Source organism: Sminthopsis crassicaudata, chromosome 4, assembly GCF_048593235.1.
Source record: "Sminthopsis crassicaudata isolate SCR6 chromosome 4, ASM4859323v1, whole genome shotgun sequence".
In the NCBI taxonomy this organism is placed as follows: Eukaryota; Metazoa; Chordata; class Mammalia; order Dasyuromorphia; family Dasyuridae; genus Sminthopsis; species Sminthopsis crassicaudata.
The window spans coordinates 23996238-24008471 of record NC_133620.1 but is presented as its reverse complement, the minus strand read 5'-3'; the positions used below and the strand labels follow the sequence as shown (position 1 = coordinate 24008471).

The following is a 12234-nucleotide window of genomic DNA, read 5'->3' as shown; positions in this document are numbered from 1 at the left end:
AGGGCGGGGCTGCCCGGGGTGGGGCCGTGGTGGCGTTTGGCACAGATGGGACTTTGTGGCCTCCACTCTGTACCCTGTCCTTCCCCAGGAGATGGGCAAAACCCTCTGCTTTGGGACATCTCTGTGGGCGCAGGACCTGGTGCCTGCCTCATTGTGCTCTCTGGCCTTCTCCCCACAGGTTGTGTCTCTTGTCTTGATCATGACGAACATTATATCCTCACTTTTCCCAATGGCTATGGAAGGCAAGTAAAGTGGCTTCCTCCCTCCCTCTCTTTACCCCCAGCCAAGCCCCCCACCCATCACCTCTGGCACACACGCGCCTCCTGAGCCCCTTTTGGGTTTTGCAGGTCTATTCTCACAGTGCCCTGGGTGGAGCTGGGAGGAGAATGCACCATCAACTGCTCCAAGACTGGCTACAGCGCCAACATCGTCTTCCACACAAAGCCCTTCTACGGGGGCAAGAAGCACCGAATCACGGCAGAAATCTTGTAGGTATCTCTCCTGGTCCTCATGGCGGGCATTGTCTGCCCCAGGGCACCCGGCCGCTGCCAGTACGACCTCCGAGGGCCACAGCTGTGCCCTCCTTAGAGAGGAAGGAACTGAGACCTAACCAAAGTTTCAAGTAACTTCGGCAGGGGAGCCTCTGAGCCTTCTGACCCCCCCCCCCCCCCCGGGACCCCTGGCCTGGAGGGCACACTCCCCCACTGACCCTGTCCCTTACCCACCCTGCCGTGGGCCTCCGGCTGCTGATCAGGCCGTGTCTTTGCTTTTCAGCCCCCCAAATGACAAGAAGTCCTTTTGCTCGATCGAGGGGGAGTGGAACGGTGTCATGTATGCCAAGTTTGCAACAGGGGTAAAGTACCCAGCACTCTTTGTTTCCCCATAGATAGCTGAGGTGTGGGGGAGGGAGGGGAGATGTGTGTGGGCCTGGGCCCAGCAGAGCCTTTATTCCCCAGGAAAATACTGTCTTCATTGATACCAAGAAGATGCCTATCATCAAGAAAAAAGTCAGGAAGCTGGAAGACCAGAATGAGTACGAGTCACGCTGGTAAGGAATCTGGTGGAGCGCGCAGCCTCCCCAAACCGCGTAGCAGCACCAGGGTCCTCTGCCACCTTCCCCCGCTGCCGGGAGGGTGCCGAGGTTGGAGGGGGCTCTGGCTCAGTGGGTCGGCTTGACGGCAACGGGCTCCGTCTCTTTAGCCTCTGGAAGGACGTCACTTACAACCTGAAGATCCGAGACATCGACGCGGCCACGGAGGCCAAGCACAGGCTAGAAGAGAGGCAGAGAGCTGAGGCGCGCGAGAGGAAGGAGAAAGACGTCCAGTGGGAGACCAGGGTGTGTACCAGCTGCTCCGGGGCCAGGGAGGGGGAGGGGGGGTAGGACCCTGAGAGCAGCTCTGAAGTCCTTCCCTTGTTCTTGTAGTTATTCCACGAAGATGGAGAGTGTTGGGTATACGACGAGCCATTACTGAAACGACTCGGGGCCGCCAAACACTGACGGTGCGCTCAAGGGGCCCGCGGCACTGGTGCCGCCCGGCCGGCCCGAGTTCTCCCAACACCCCCAAGCAGCGGGGGGCTTGTGGGGGGAGTGCCCCCTTCTCTTTGCAGTGGTTCCTATCTCAGGGATACTGGACTTACTGATGCAGGTGAACAATTAAAGCAGGACACGGTTCCTTCACTCTCGGTGGCAGTCACTAGAGCTTGACTTGGGTTGGACAGATCTGTTCTAGATCTGGGGCTTGAGCTGCGCGCGTGCGCCTGGGGACGGACTCTAGTGTCGCTGCCAAGGTACAGGTCTCAGTCTGGGCTTCTAGCTATATATACATGTTACATATATATATATATACACACACACAGCCACACCCCCACATCTAAACAGAAGGGCAGACGGAAGGATGGATGGAAATCTTCACTTGACATCTGTAAATAGATTCCTCCGGAGGGACGGACAGACAGACGGACACTATTAGCAAATTCGCCGATCAAATGTTGCAGCATTTGATTCTCTCAAAATTGCTGGATTTTTATTTTTCAGTTGAACTCCTGATTCTAGCTAACCCTTAGCTAGCTACTCTAGTCACTATGGGCGGCATCTTAAGGCTTCATAAAGTAATTTTCCAAACCTCTTTGTGTTTTTATTTTTCTTTGAACTCAAGTCGGCCAGAGATGGACTTGACTGGCCTCAAAATAGCCAGTTTAGATGGCAGTTAGATGGGTCGGTTTCTCTTGTTAATTAAGGTAGAGCTGATGGGGCAGCTAAGACCCAGCTGCTGGTTTTGCTGGGGGCTTGTGGGAATCGCCTCTCCCCCCCACCATGAAGGTATAATTGTTTTTTTTTTTTTTTTTTAAATGAACACCAATTAAAGGTAAATACAGAAACACAAAGGGCTGTCTTTATTTAAAATCTTTTTTGAAAACATCATTGTTCCATCGGCCCTAGACTCTTGGCGCTCTCCAGAGAAACTTTTACAAGTGAACGGGGAAGAAGGGTTCCCCCCGGGTTCCAAGTGTACCCCTTGGGATCTGTTAGTTGCGATTCAAAAAGCCATGATGTAGCACGCGTTCTCCAGCGGCTGCAGACTCCGTGGGGGCGGGGTGCTGTCAGACATACAAATTACACACTGCTCAGGCCAAAGAGACTGCAGTTTATTTGACTATTTTATGATAGGGGAGAAGGTTAAGTGTCGATGTGAAAGCCCTGATATCAGTAATGGGGATAGTTGCATCTGCCAGCAGAGGAGAGGTCGGCAAGTAGGTCAGCTGCGCCACCTCGTCGTAGGAGGAGTTGGAGGGTTCACATGTGGCAGAAGGGTCCTCGTCTTCTGTCTCATATTTGCCGTAGCCGACAACCTGGAAGGGAGTGGGCACCCGTGAGGGGTGCGCTCTCCACCTCCCTTCTCCCCCCCCCCCCAAATAGCGTTGCCAAAGGAAAGACCAGGAGAAAAGGGGGAAAGTGGAGCCCGGGGAGCAGCTTCAAGCCAGGCCCTACTCACGTGCACACTGACTATTTTGCTGCCATTTCCTCTATGAGACTTGAACCAGTTCACCAGGTCTACTTTGGAGAAAGACTTGAGAGCTTGAATCTTCCCAGGGGACAAAAGAAAAAACCAAACGTGAGGATCTGTGCACTCCTTGAAAATGAAAAGGCCACCTGGTGACGGGGCCAGACTTGGGGGTCTTGAGGTGACCAAAGGTCAGGGGGAAGTAGTGGAGGAAGTGAAAACAAGTGGTCTTGGCAAGAGCTGGGGAAGGGGTCTGGAAGAGGAGCCTCACTCTGGAGTGGCAGAGGTTAGAGTGAGGGCTGGGCCTGGGCAGTGGGGGATCCAGGCAATTAGCTCAGAGGCTGAAGAGGGGCTGAGAATCATAGGAGTTGATAAGAAGTGGCTCAATGCTCCCAACTTTCCCCCACAGCTGTAGTTTTTTTTAGAAATGGGTCATGGGGTGGCCAAGGCCGCGCCTCCAAGAGACCCCAGAACATAAGGCAAGAGAGAGAATGGATCAACCTTGGGATGGGTGCAGCTCCTCAGGAATCACCTGTTTCCTGACACAAATTCTTCTGAAACTGCCCTTCTACTCCATAAAGGAGTCAGTCATCCTTCTCACAGACTCCAGTTCACACAATATCGGGCACCCCCAAATCCTCCTCCTGGACATCCATCCATGCGCCTCGACCACACGCTCCTTTGGCTGGTGTCTTCATTCCCAGCAGTCACCATTCTCCAATCTCAGCCCCCAGACTGCACCCCGGCCCTGACCTTTGGGACACTCTTCCCCTAACTAGTTTCATTTGCCTCCAAGGCCATGTTTTACCCCAAGTGGTTTGGGGAATCCCCTTGCCCCCCCCCACTGCTATCTGTTGTCACCCTGGGAAAAACTGCTTCCAGCCCAGGTCTTTCTCAGTACTACCCCAGTTTCTGACTCCTGAGGAGACCCCTCTATCCAGAGAGATACCCTGCCATTACCTCCATGATGCCCTTCCACCTGGTGGCCTAGTCTAGTTGGGGCTTTCCTGCATTGTGGATCCTAAAGCGTTTCACTAAACCCAGTTGGGGGGGGGTGTCCCCTGCCCCAAACAGAATGCACCTCATTACCTTGACTGAGCTGCTCTATTTGTGCCTGCCATCTCTTTGGGCCATCCCCCCCCCCCCCCCCATCAGTGTTTGGATGAGAGCCAGCAGTTCGGCCTTGGGCCTCTCCTCCCTGAGCCTGACCCTCCACATCTGCTCAGCATTTCAAGCTCTAGCTAACTTGTCTTCCACAGGTTTTCCCCAAGTGCCCACATCCTGGCCACGCCAGGCTGGCCCCTGGCACAACCCCCCTGCTCCTTGGAGCCTTGGCTCAGGCTGCCCCCCACAAGGGGCCCTTTGGAATCCCTCCTGCACTCAGCACCCGAGGCCACGGGGTCCGGCTCATCTGTCCTCCGGGGCTGTCGTCCTGTCTAATCTTGGCGCTACTCTCGGACCTAGTCCAGGGCCTGATGAATCAGCCAACCCAAGTGAGGCTCAAGCCTCCTTACCTCGTGGGCCAGGCGGTCAAAGAGGTACTGCTGGGTGGCCACCTCGTTCCAGTTGCGGTCCACCTCCTCCCCGAGGTGCGTGTCTTCACACTCCTTCAGCTTGATCAGAGCCACGACCTAGGGCGGCGAGTGACGGCCCCTGAACAGGGTGCACTGGGGAGCTCCCACCCACCTCCTCCCTCCCAGGTCACTGGATTCCTTATTTAGGGGTCTTGGTGCGGGGGTCCCACCAGGCCCTTTACCTGAGTATGAAAAGCATCTTCGGTTAAGTTCTCCATTCTTTCTTCAAAAGAAGAAAGAAATTCTTCTATTTTCTTATCGACAACTTCAGAGCTGAAAACCCATTTTAAAAGCCATCTCAGGCCTGGGGAGTTGGGAGCCGGACTAGTCCCAAGCTGCCCCTGCGCCACCAAGACCAAGATTCCCTCAAATCTCAGGAAATACCAGAAGAAGAAAGAAGGGATTTCTTCTCCCAATGGAGCGGGTCAACTCCCATGCTGGTCAGGGGGGAGAGCCAGCCTCTGGGCAGCCTCCCTGTGAGCTACTCCTGCCTGCTCAGACCACCACGGCCTTCCCAGACCCTCCCGTGCCGCCTCTAGGTAAAGAAGCAGGTTTGAGAAGGGGGTACCACAGGGAAGTCCTTGGCAGAGGCTCATGGGGCCAGCCGTCATCAGCCCAGGAATGGCGGGAAGCCCAGGCCGACCACACTTACTTGAACTTGGTAGCCTGAGTCCCCACGGTGACAGAGAAGCCCAGAATCCCTGACGTGTTCCTGCAGGTTGGGTAGACGTGATACCTGCCCCAAGGGGAGACCGTGGTTAGAGCCTTTGCCTCTGCTGTCCCCATAGGTAGCCCAATGGCCTGCAGCTCCTCTGGCTGGGAGACCCCTCCCCAGTTTCCTCTGCTGGGGCCCTTCCACTCACCCCAGAGTCTGCTTGGTGCGAAGGAAATCAAAGCAAGGCTCTTCCATGTGCATCTGCAATCCAACAAGGAGGCCTCAGGCCTCGCCCTGGGCCTCCCCTCCTCCCCAGGCCCAGGGGCCCTTCTCCCTCCCACACAACCTCCAGGGATGTCCAGCTGTACTCACCACCAGCAGCTCCATGAGAGTGTACTCCTTCAGGCTCCGGGCACCTGACTGAAAAGAGACACGCATTAGACTACAGGCGAGCTGCTCAAGGCTGGCTAATAGGGGAGTCCTCTGCTGGAGACAAAGTTGAATCCTGGAACGAGGCTGGGGGCCTCCTGTCACGACTATCCCCCCCCACACACCCTCCTGCCACCCCAGGTGCCCTCTGGGCCGGGCTGCCAAAGAGTGAGTGGGTCAGAGGAGGGAGGAGTACTATGAGCTAATCTGGATCTGCTCCTCCCTGACTGATGGAACCCCATCTCCCTAGGAGGCCAGGAAGGAAGACAGCAATGGCTGCAGGAAAGAGACGGAGCCAGCCCCCAGCCTGCACACCTCTGACCAGGGCCTGGCGCCTCCATCTCTCCAGAGAGAGCACTGACGTGAGGTGATGGGCCAGGCCCTTGAACCCATCACGGGGAGGCTTCTGCTCCACGCCGAGGCCCCCACCCCCTTGCTCTGGGCTTCGGGCCCTGGGCAGGTCAGCAAGGCTAGAGTCACCCCCAGGAACAACGCCCGCGGAGATGGACCTGGTAGTAAACGGTGACTTCAGAGTTGGCGTCCCCTTTGTTGAGGGCTTTCACTTTGCACAGATGGTGGGCGCCGGGCAGCTCAACCACGCGGAACTGGACAGGGATCTCCTTTTCCAGGGGCTTGAAATCCAGCTTGCTGGAGGAGAACATGGCCAGTAAGGCTGGGCCCAGCAGCCGGCTTGTCCCTGCTCACCCCAGTGCTGCAGGCTGAGCCCCACATGGCCCCTGAACCCCTCCCGCAAGCCCCATTGTGCCCACAGTGTCCCAAGAAGAAAAGCCCCAGCACCAGATACTCACTCAACCACATACTTCAGGAAGTCCATGGACTCCTGGGGGGGGGGAAAGATAAATACTTGGCAGCCGCCCCCTCCAGCATTCCCCACCAGCCACCCTGCTCTGCCATGGGCCACTAATAAAAGGGATGGGGGGTCCCATCTCCAAGAGCTTCTGGGTGTCTTTTAGAGCAGGACCCTAGGGCATCTACATCTACAGTGGGTGATCTGTATGAGAGTCCTCGGCCTGAGTGCCCCAGTGAGCCTCAGGACGTCCTTGGGCCAGGCTGGGCTCTTAGGGGTCCCGGGGGGCAAGACAGACTCTGTAAAGGGCACAGTCCAGAAGGGGGAGAAGACAAGACGTATCCCGGGATCTGGAAGGTGAGAAGGCCCGCCGAGCAGGGCAGGAGAGGGGCCGCTCGCACCTTGCTTGTGAAGTTCCCCTGCACCAGGCCCTCCACAAAGAGCTGGGACTTGAACTCCTTCACGAAGTTGAGCAGGGCCTCTATGGTGAAGCCCTGAAGGAGGGCCTGGTACTTGTCAATCATGGACCACCGAGAGTATTCCAGGATCAAGAGCCGCACATCTCTGGAGGGGGGACAAGGGAATCAGAGGGACAGCATCGTGCGGCCCTCGGGCAACGGGCCTGGCCCTAACTTAGGTGGTGTGTCTGAGGGAGGAGGGGACACTTCAGATCATCTCGCCTGATGCTGCCTAAAGCTGATCAAGGGCAGGGGAATCAGGGGACTAAAGGGTCAGGGACCAGGAGACCAGGCTGCCACACCCCTGGGCCATGTGCCAGGGCACAGCCGGGCCCTCATCATGCCTGAGCCCAAGGTGGCGCACTCACTTGGCCAGCGTCTCCGGCTTAATGAGGATGTTGAAGTAAGTCTTCTTTAGCTGCTCTGTGATCATCCCAAAGACGGCAGGCGTGGAATCAAAGTCAGCCAAGTAGTCAATGATGAGCTGAAACAGCAGCTGAAAGGGACAGAGAGAGCATGGGATAGCCAGGGCCCAGCCCCTGGGGCATCCAGGCCCAAAGCAACAGGCCTCCCACCCGGCCACAAGGCAAGCAGCTGTCCCCCTGTCCCCAGGAATCCGCAAGAGAAGCTGAGGCGGGTTCCGTCCTTCTGCTCAGAGCTCTTCCTTCTCAAGCTGCCTTCTATCTGCTTCCTCCCAGGACCACTTTAGAATTGGGGGAGGGCAGGCATGGCAAGGCCTACTTGTCAGCTTTCTCAGCATCCCCAGGCCTGGCATACAGCAGGTGCTTAATGCTTGTTGAATTCAAGTGGCTTGCTCAAGGTCACAAGTGAAGGTGGACCTCAGATCTCCTGACTAGCCCGGTACCATTTCTGCCCCAGACTCCTCCATAAAGGAGCTGCCCAGAAGTCCACAAACTTCTTGCTGACAGGACCAGAACTTTCATCTGCTTTGGTTTTTCCTAATGCCTCAGACAAACTGCGTCCTTTCGGCTCCCGGGCTTCCTCCCAGAACCCGCTCAGACCCTGCATTGCTCCAGCACTTTCCCTTCGCTAACATTCCCTGTCTGTCCTGCCTTGGTCTGTATCTGATTCCTTGTAGTGTCTCCTGTTAGACTGTGAACTTCCTGAGGGCAGGAGCACGTTTCCTGGCACACAGTGGGAGCTTCACCAATGGCGATGACCCTGGATCCCACTTCCCTCCCTCCACTGCCTGTTGATAATGCTTCCTGTCTTTGTCACTGGCAGTCGCCAGCACTGCTCGCGTCCTGCTCACTCTGCATCATGGCTCGGGCGGCCTTGCTGCTCTCTCCTGCCCCCCCAGTTCCTCGTAGGCCCCTTTCCCAAGCTCCACCTTCTGCTGCCTGTCCTGTGTTTCTAACTGCCTGCCTGGGCACCAGTGGGCTCCCCAGATTTTTGTCTTGCACCCCAGGCACTGAGCATGAGCTTTTCAGAGCAGACTCCGAAGGCACCTCGTGCTCCCAGGGAGGTGGGCTAAAAGGCTAAGGGTGCCCGCCCGCTCTCAGTGAACCCTACAGTGCTCGGTCAATGTGGCCGCAGCTCCTGCTGGGGTCTCTGTCTCTGTGGACAGAGCAGTCTCAGGTCTCCAGAGCTTCCTCCTTGACTTGTTCCTCTTCCTTATCCTCCCTTTTTCCTGTCCAGAACCCCCTCCTCCCCCAAGAACATGGACCAGGCCCCCTCAGCTGCCAAAAGCACAAGTCTAACCTTGCCACCTCCTCACTGAAAGTAGGCCACGGGACCGAATCCCAACTCCTCAGCCCGGCCTCCAAGCCCTTCCCGATGTCCCTGTTGGTGCTGGCGCCACGGCGAGCTGGGTACTCACAGGTAGCTTGTGGTTGAACCCTTTTACTCTCACAATCAGGCCGTGCTCTCCGGCCACCAGCTTGTACTCCAGCTGGGCCACATCTGCCTCATAGGCGGGCTCGGCCAGGTTGTGGGTGAGGATGTTCACAAAGATGTCAAACAGCACCACACTGAAGGGGAACAAAAAGGGAAATGTGTCAGCCTCCCGGCACCATCAAAGAGAAAGCCACCAGGCAGCCCGGGAGACAGGAGCACTCGGGCTCTGCCTTCCATGAGCTTATCTGATCACCGTGTTTCCAACAGTTTACATGTTTTCCAAATCAGGTCCTGTAACCTAACTTTGAAGCCAAGTCTTTGGACTTCAGGGCCGGAACCTCTTGCACTGCCCAGCCCTGGCTACCTGGCCTTTGGGGTGGCCTCCGTTGTCCATGGCTCCGGCCCAGTCACGGAGGTCCAAGGGGAGGCCCTGGTCGTGCTGTGACATCCACAAAGGTGAAAAGGGTCCTTGGTCACCTCTGCACCAACAACCAGACAGGCCTTTACTGGCCTTTATGCACCGCCTCTCATTGAGCTTTTAGTTAAATCTTTTTTTTTTTAAAGGAGCAATTAAACATTCTGCCTCAGAATGCTCGGGCCCCTCCAGGCTGTGTGTCTCTGACAATTTTTTCTTTAATTCTCCCCCGGGCAGTCGCTCCAAGTTCACTGTAATCAGTCAGCACCCAGGAGGAGGCTCCTGGGAGCAGTAGCCATCACTGAGAATCCCAACAGCACCTGTCAGCAAACCACTTTCTCCTTTTCAGTGTCTGTTATTACTCTCATGATTTAAATAAAACAAGGCCCACGATGATAGGTGATCACTCCAAGATTAAAGATTAAAGTGAGACAGGGTGGGGGGGAGGGGAGGTGTCTCACTGGCCAAAGCAAGTTACTCTAAAGGGGAACCCCCATCCCTGCCATTAGAACCTTCTCTTCTCCATAACCAGAGTATCCATGATCATGTTCTATTATTAATTAAGTGAAACAAAACCATGCCCTCCCCCCACCCCCAGGAAAAGAGAAGCGGGCTTACTTGGAAGCAGACTTCTGGATCAAGGGCGAGATGAGGTGAAAGCGGATATAGGCTGGAAGGGAAGATGGAGATCAGATCAGTTGAGGAGAATCGTTCGGAGCCTCAGACATGATTTTCATCAACACCCAATTAGCAAGCATCCATTTCTTAATTCTGATTAGGCTGTGCTCCCCCTGACTAATTCTTCAGGCCTCAGTGGGGACCCAAGACCCTCAACATTTGTGCCAACAAAGAGTGAACGTATCTTTGGCGGTGGCAGCACCAATGGAGGAGGAGAAGAGAAACATCTCTAGACACTTTAAGGCTTGCCAAGCATTGTGCAGGCCATCTACGTGACCCTGCACCAGCACATGGGGTACGACCATTATTAGAAACCTGAGGCTGAAAAAGGGTCACCAGGGATTTGCGTCCAGGTCATCTGGATGATCCTTCCAGCATGTGACTGAGTACACTGAGCTCCAGCACAAACGGCTCATTCCAGGAGTGGCAGCCGAGAGCTGATAGATTCTTCGGCCAACACGGACAGCGGCCTTCTGCTTCCGCGAGGCTGGCACAGAATCATGCAGTCCTTGGACTGTCCAGTAACAGAAGCACTGGTAGCCTAAGTGTGAGACCCTTGTCTCCTGACCAGAATCAGAACAAGAATGGATGAACTAACACAAACACTGACATTCTCAACAGAAATGAAACCACAAGATGGAAGGTGAGCATGGCTGAATGGAAACATGGCTCTTCCCTGGAGCTCAAGAGGACACCTTAGAGTCAAAGAGACAAAAACATGGAGTGGTAGCTTCACTGTACAACCCAGCATTCCGTGCTCTGGATAGGCACAAACAACCTGGCTTCTATCCTTATCCCTTAAGTAATCCCCACTCCTCCCTCCCATCAGACAAACTCAAGTAGTTCTCTATGCTCAAATCTAAACTAGGCAACTTGGCATTTAAAGCCTGGCTCCAGTCTACCTCTCCTGCTTATTATGCATTTCAGGCTTAAGAACACATGTTCAATCCAGAAAGTGAAAGAAGTTAATGGGGATCAGTAAGAACGGTCCAAACTTAAAAATTAAACTCAGCTGTAATGAAATGTGCCCCTCTTCAAGTTGTTTAATAATAATTATTATTTATCATATAGCTTAATGACAATAATAATGCTGTTCCTTTAACCCAGCCGAAAATAGAGAACAAGGAATCAACATGGATCAGAAGTCCTTAAGATGACGTCTGAAGTGAACTTGCTTTGTAAAAAATATTCCAATCAATGGCGATCTCAGGAGCACTGGCTCCCACTGTGTAATTCTATAGGTTTACTCTATTTGAGGCACTTAAAGATCAAATTCCAAGAAGGGATCCATCCCCAGACTGCTCACCTACCAGAGGGGGTCCAGACATAAGACACACAAACTTGGAAATGGTCAATGGTGATGGTCTACTGTAAAGATGAGTAGTTACAAGTTTCCCTTTTTAAACTAAGGCGAACCGATCACAGATATAAAGGGAATGTGCTGTTCTTCGATCCCAAGATGACTTAAGGCTTCCACAAATGCAAACCTTGGTAACCACAACCCTCAGGATTTTTTGTGCTATTTTTTAAAAAGAAGATACTTGAATAACATGCTCAATTCTCTCAGGAGCAGCAAACCCTGGACTGAATTCCACCCAACTGAAAGGCAAACATTTGAAAACAATTTTGCTTCCATAGCAGCGGCCTTTGTTTACTTCCTGGAATCTGTTTTCTCCAGTAACTAAGAAAGAGCACTGCCCCCAAACCACAGGTCCCTGCCCACGTCACCCTCTCTGGGGCCCCCGACTCTATTTAGTTCTACAACTGGCACGTAGGAAAAACATTCACGCAAGGCACTTGGATAAGAAGTTCTCTAAAGAACAGTTTCTGGACTGGCTGGGGAAAGGGTCAGGCAATCTGAATGCATTTCAAATGGAAAACGTTCCTTCCCCTTGCCTCCTAAGCCCAAACATGGTGTCCTGTGGACTTTTTAAATGCTTCCTTGCCCATTTAACTTCCTCCTCTCTCCCACTTCTTCAATCCGTGTCCCACCCAGCTGCCAAAGTGACCTTTCCAAGGCCCAAGTGTGATATCCAAGCCCAGTGAGCTTTGGGAGCACTTGCTGCCTGGAAGGAAACGACAGACTGTTGGGCACTTAAGATTCCAACTAAACTTCGCAGATCTATTATATATAACTCTTGCTCATGCAGTCTGCTGATTGTTCCCAGGATGCAATGACAAGGCATTCAAGACATTCCTCTCCTCCCCACTCACTGAACAAGGGTGAGGCTCCAGAGGCTGAACAAATGGGCCAGAGTTCTGCTCCTTCTGATCTGAGCAAGAAGATGGCTGATCCTTATGGAAGCCGACCTTTAGGTGGGCTCGGATAGGAGCACTGAGGAGTCTCATAATCCATTT

General features: G+C 54.1%; 2 protein-coding genes across 19 annotated transcripts in view; one reads left to right on the top strand and one right to left on the bottom strand.

Annotated features, from left to right (window-relative positions):
• The window catches only part of OSBPL9 (oxysterol binding protein like 9), a 127171-nt gene extending 125049 nt beyond the window's left edge, over nt 1-2122 (top strand). For all 16 annotated transcript variants that reach the window (XM_074265951.1, XM_074265950.1, XM_074265948.1 and 13 more), the window contains 6 exons: nt 179-242; nt 348-488; nt 775-853; nt 957-1048; nt 1201-1336; nt 1424-2122. In XM_074265951.1, the coding sequence (XP_074122052.1) occupies nt 179-242; nt 348-488; nt 775-853; nt 957-1048; nt 1201-1336; nt 1424-1498 (587 nt within the window). In that variant the 3' untranslated portion in view covers nt 1499-2122. The remainder of the gene's footprint in view (nt 1-178; nt 243-347; nt 489-774; nt 854-956; nt 1049-1200; nt 1337-1423) is intronic.
• A 503-nt stretch (nt 2123-2625) lies between these two features.
• NRDC (nardilysin convertase) overlaps nt 2626-12234 on the bottom strand; it is a 60654-nt gene continuing 51045 nt past the window's right edge. For all 3 annotated transcript variants that reach the window (XM_074265944.1, XM_074265943.1, XM_074265945.1), the window contains 13 exons: nt 9817-9868; nt 8767-8917; nt 7295-7422; nt 6870-7032; nt 6470-6501; nt 6170-6308; nt 5604-5651; nt 5440-5492; nt 5229-5312; nt 4759-4849; nt 4517-4633; nt 2994-3083; nt 2626-2850 (listed from right to left, as the gene is read on the bottom strand). In XM_074265944.1, the coding sequence (XP_074122045.1) occupies nt 2647-2850; nt 2994-3083; nt 4517-4633; nt 4759-4849; nt 5229-5312; nt 5440-5492; nt 5604-5651; nt 6170-6308; nt 6470-6501; nt 6870-7032; nt 7295-7422; nt 8767-8917; nt 9817-9868 (1352 nt within the window). In that variant the 3' untranslated portion in view covers nt 2626-2646. The remainder of the gene's footprint in view (nt 2851-2993; nt 3084-4516; nt 4634-4758; nt 4850-5228; nt 5313-5439; nt 5493-5603; nt 5652-6169; nt 6309-6469; nt 6502-6869; nt 7033-7294; nt 7423-8766; nt 8918-9816; nt 9869-12234) is intronic.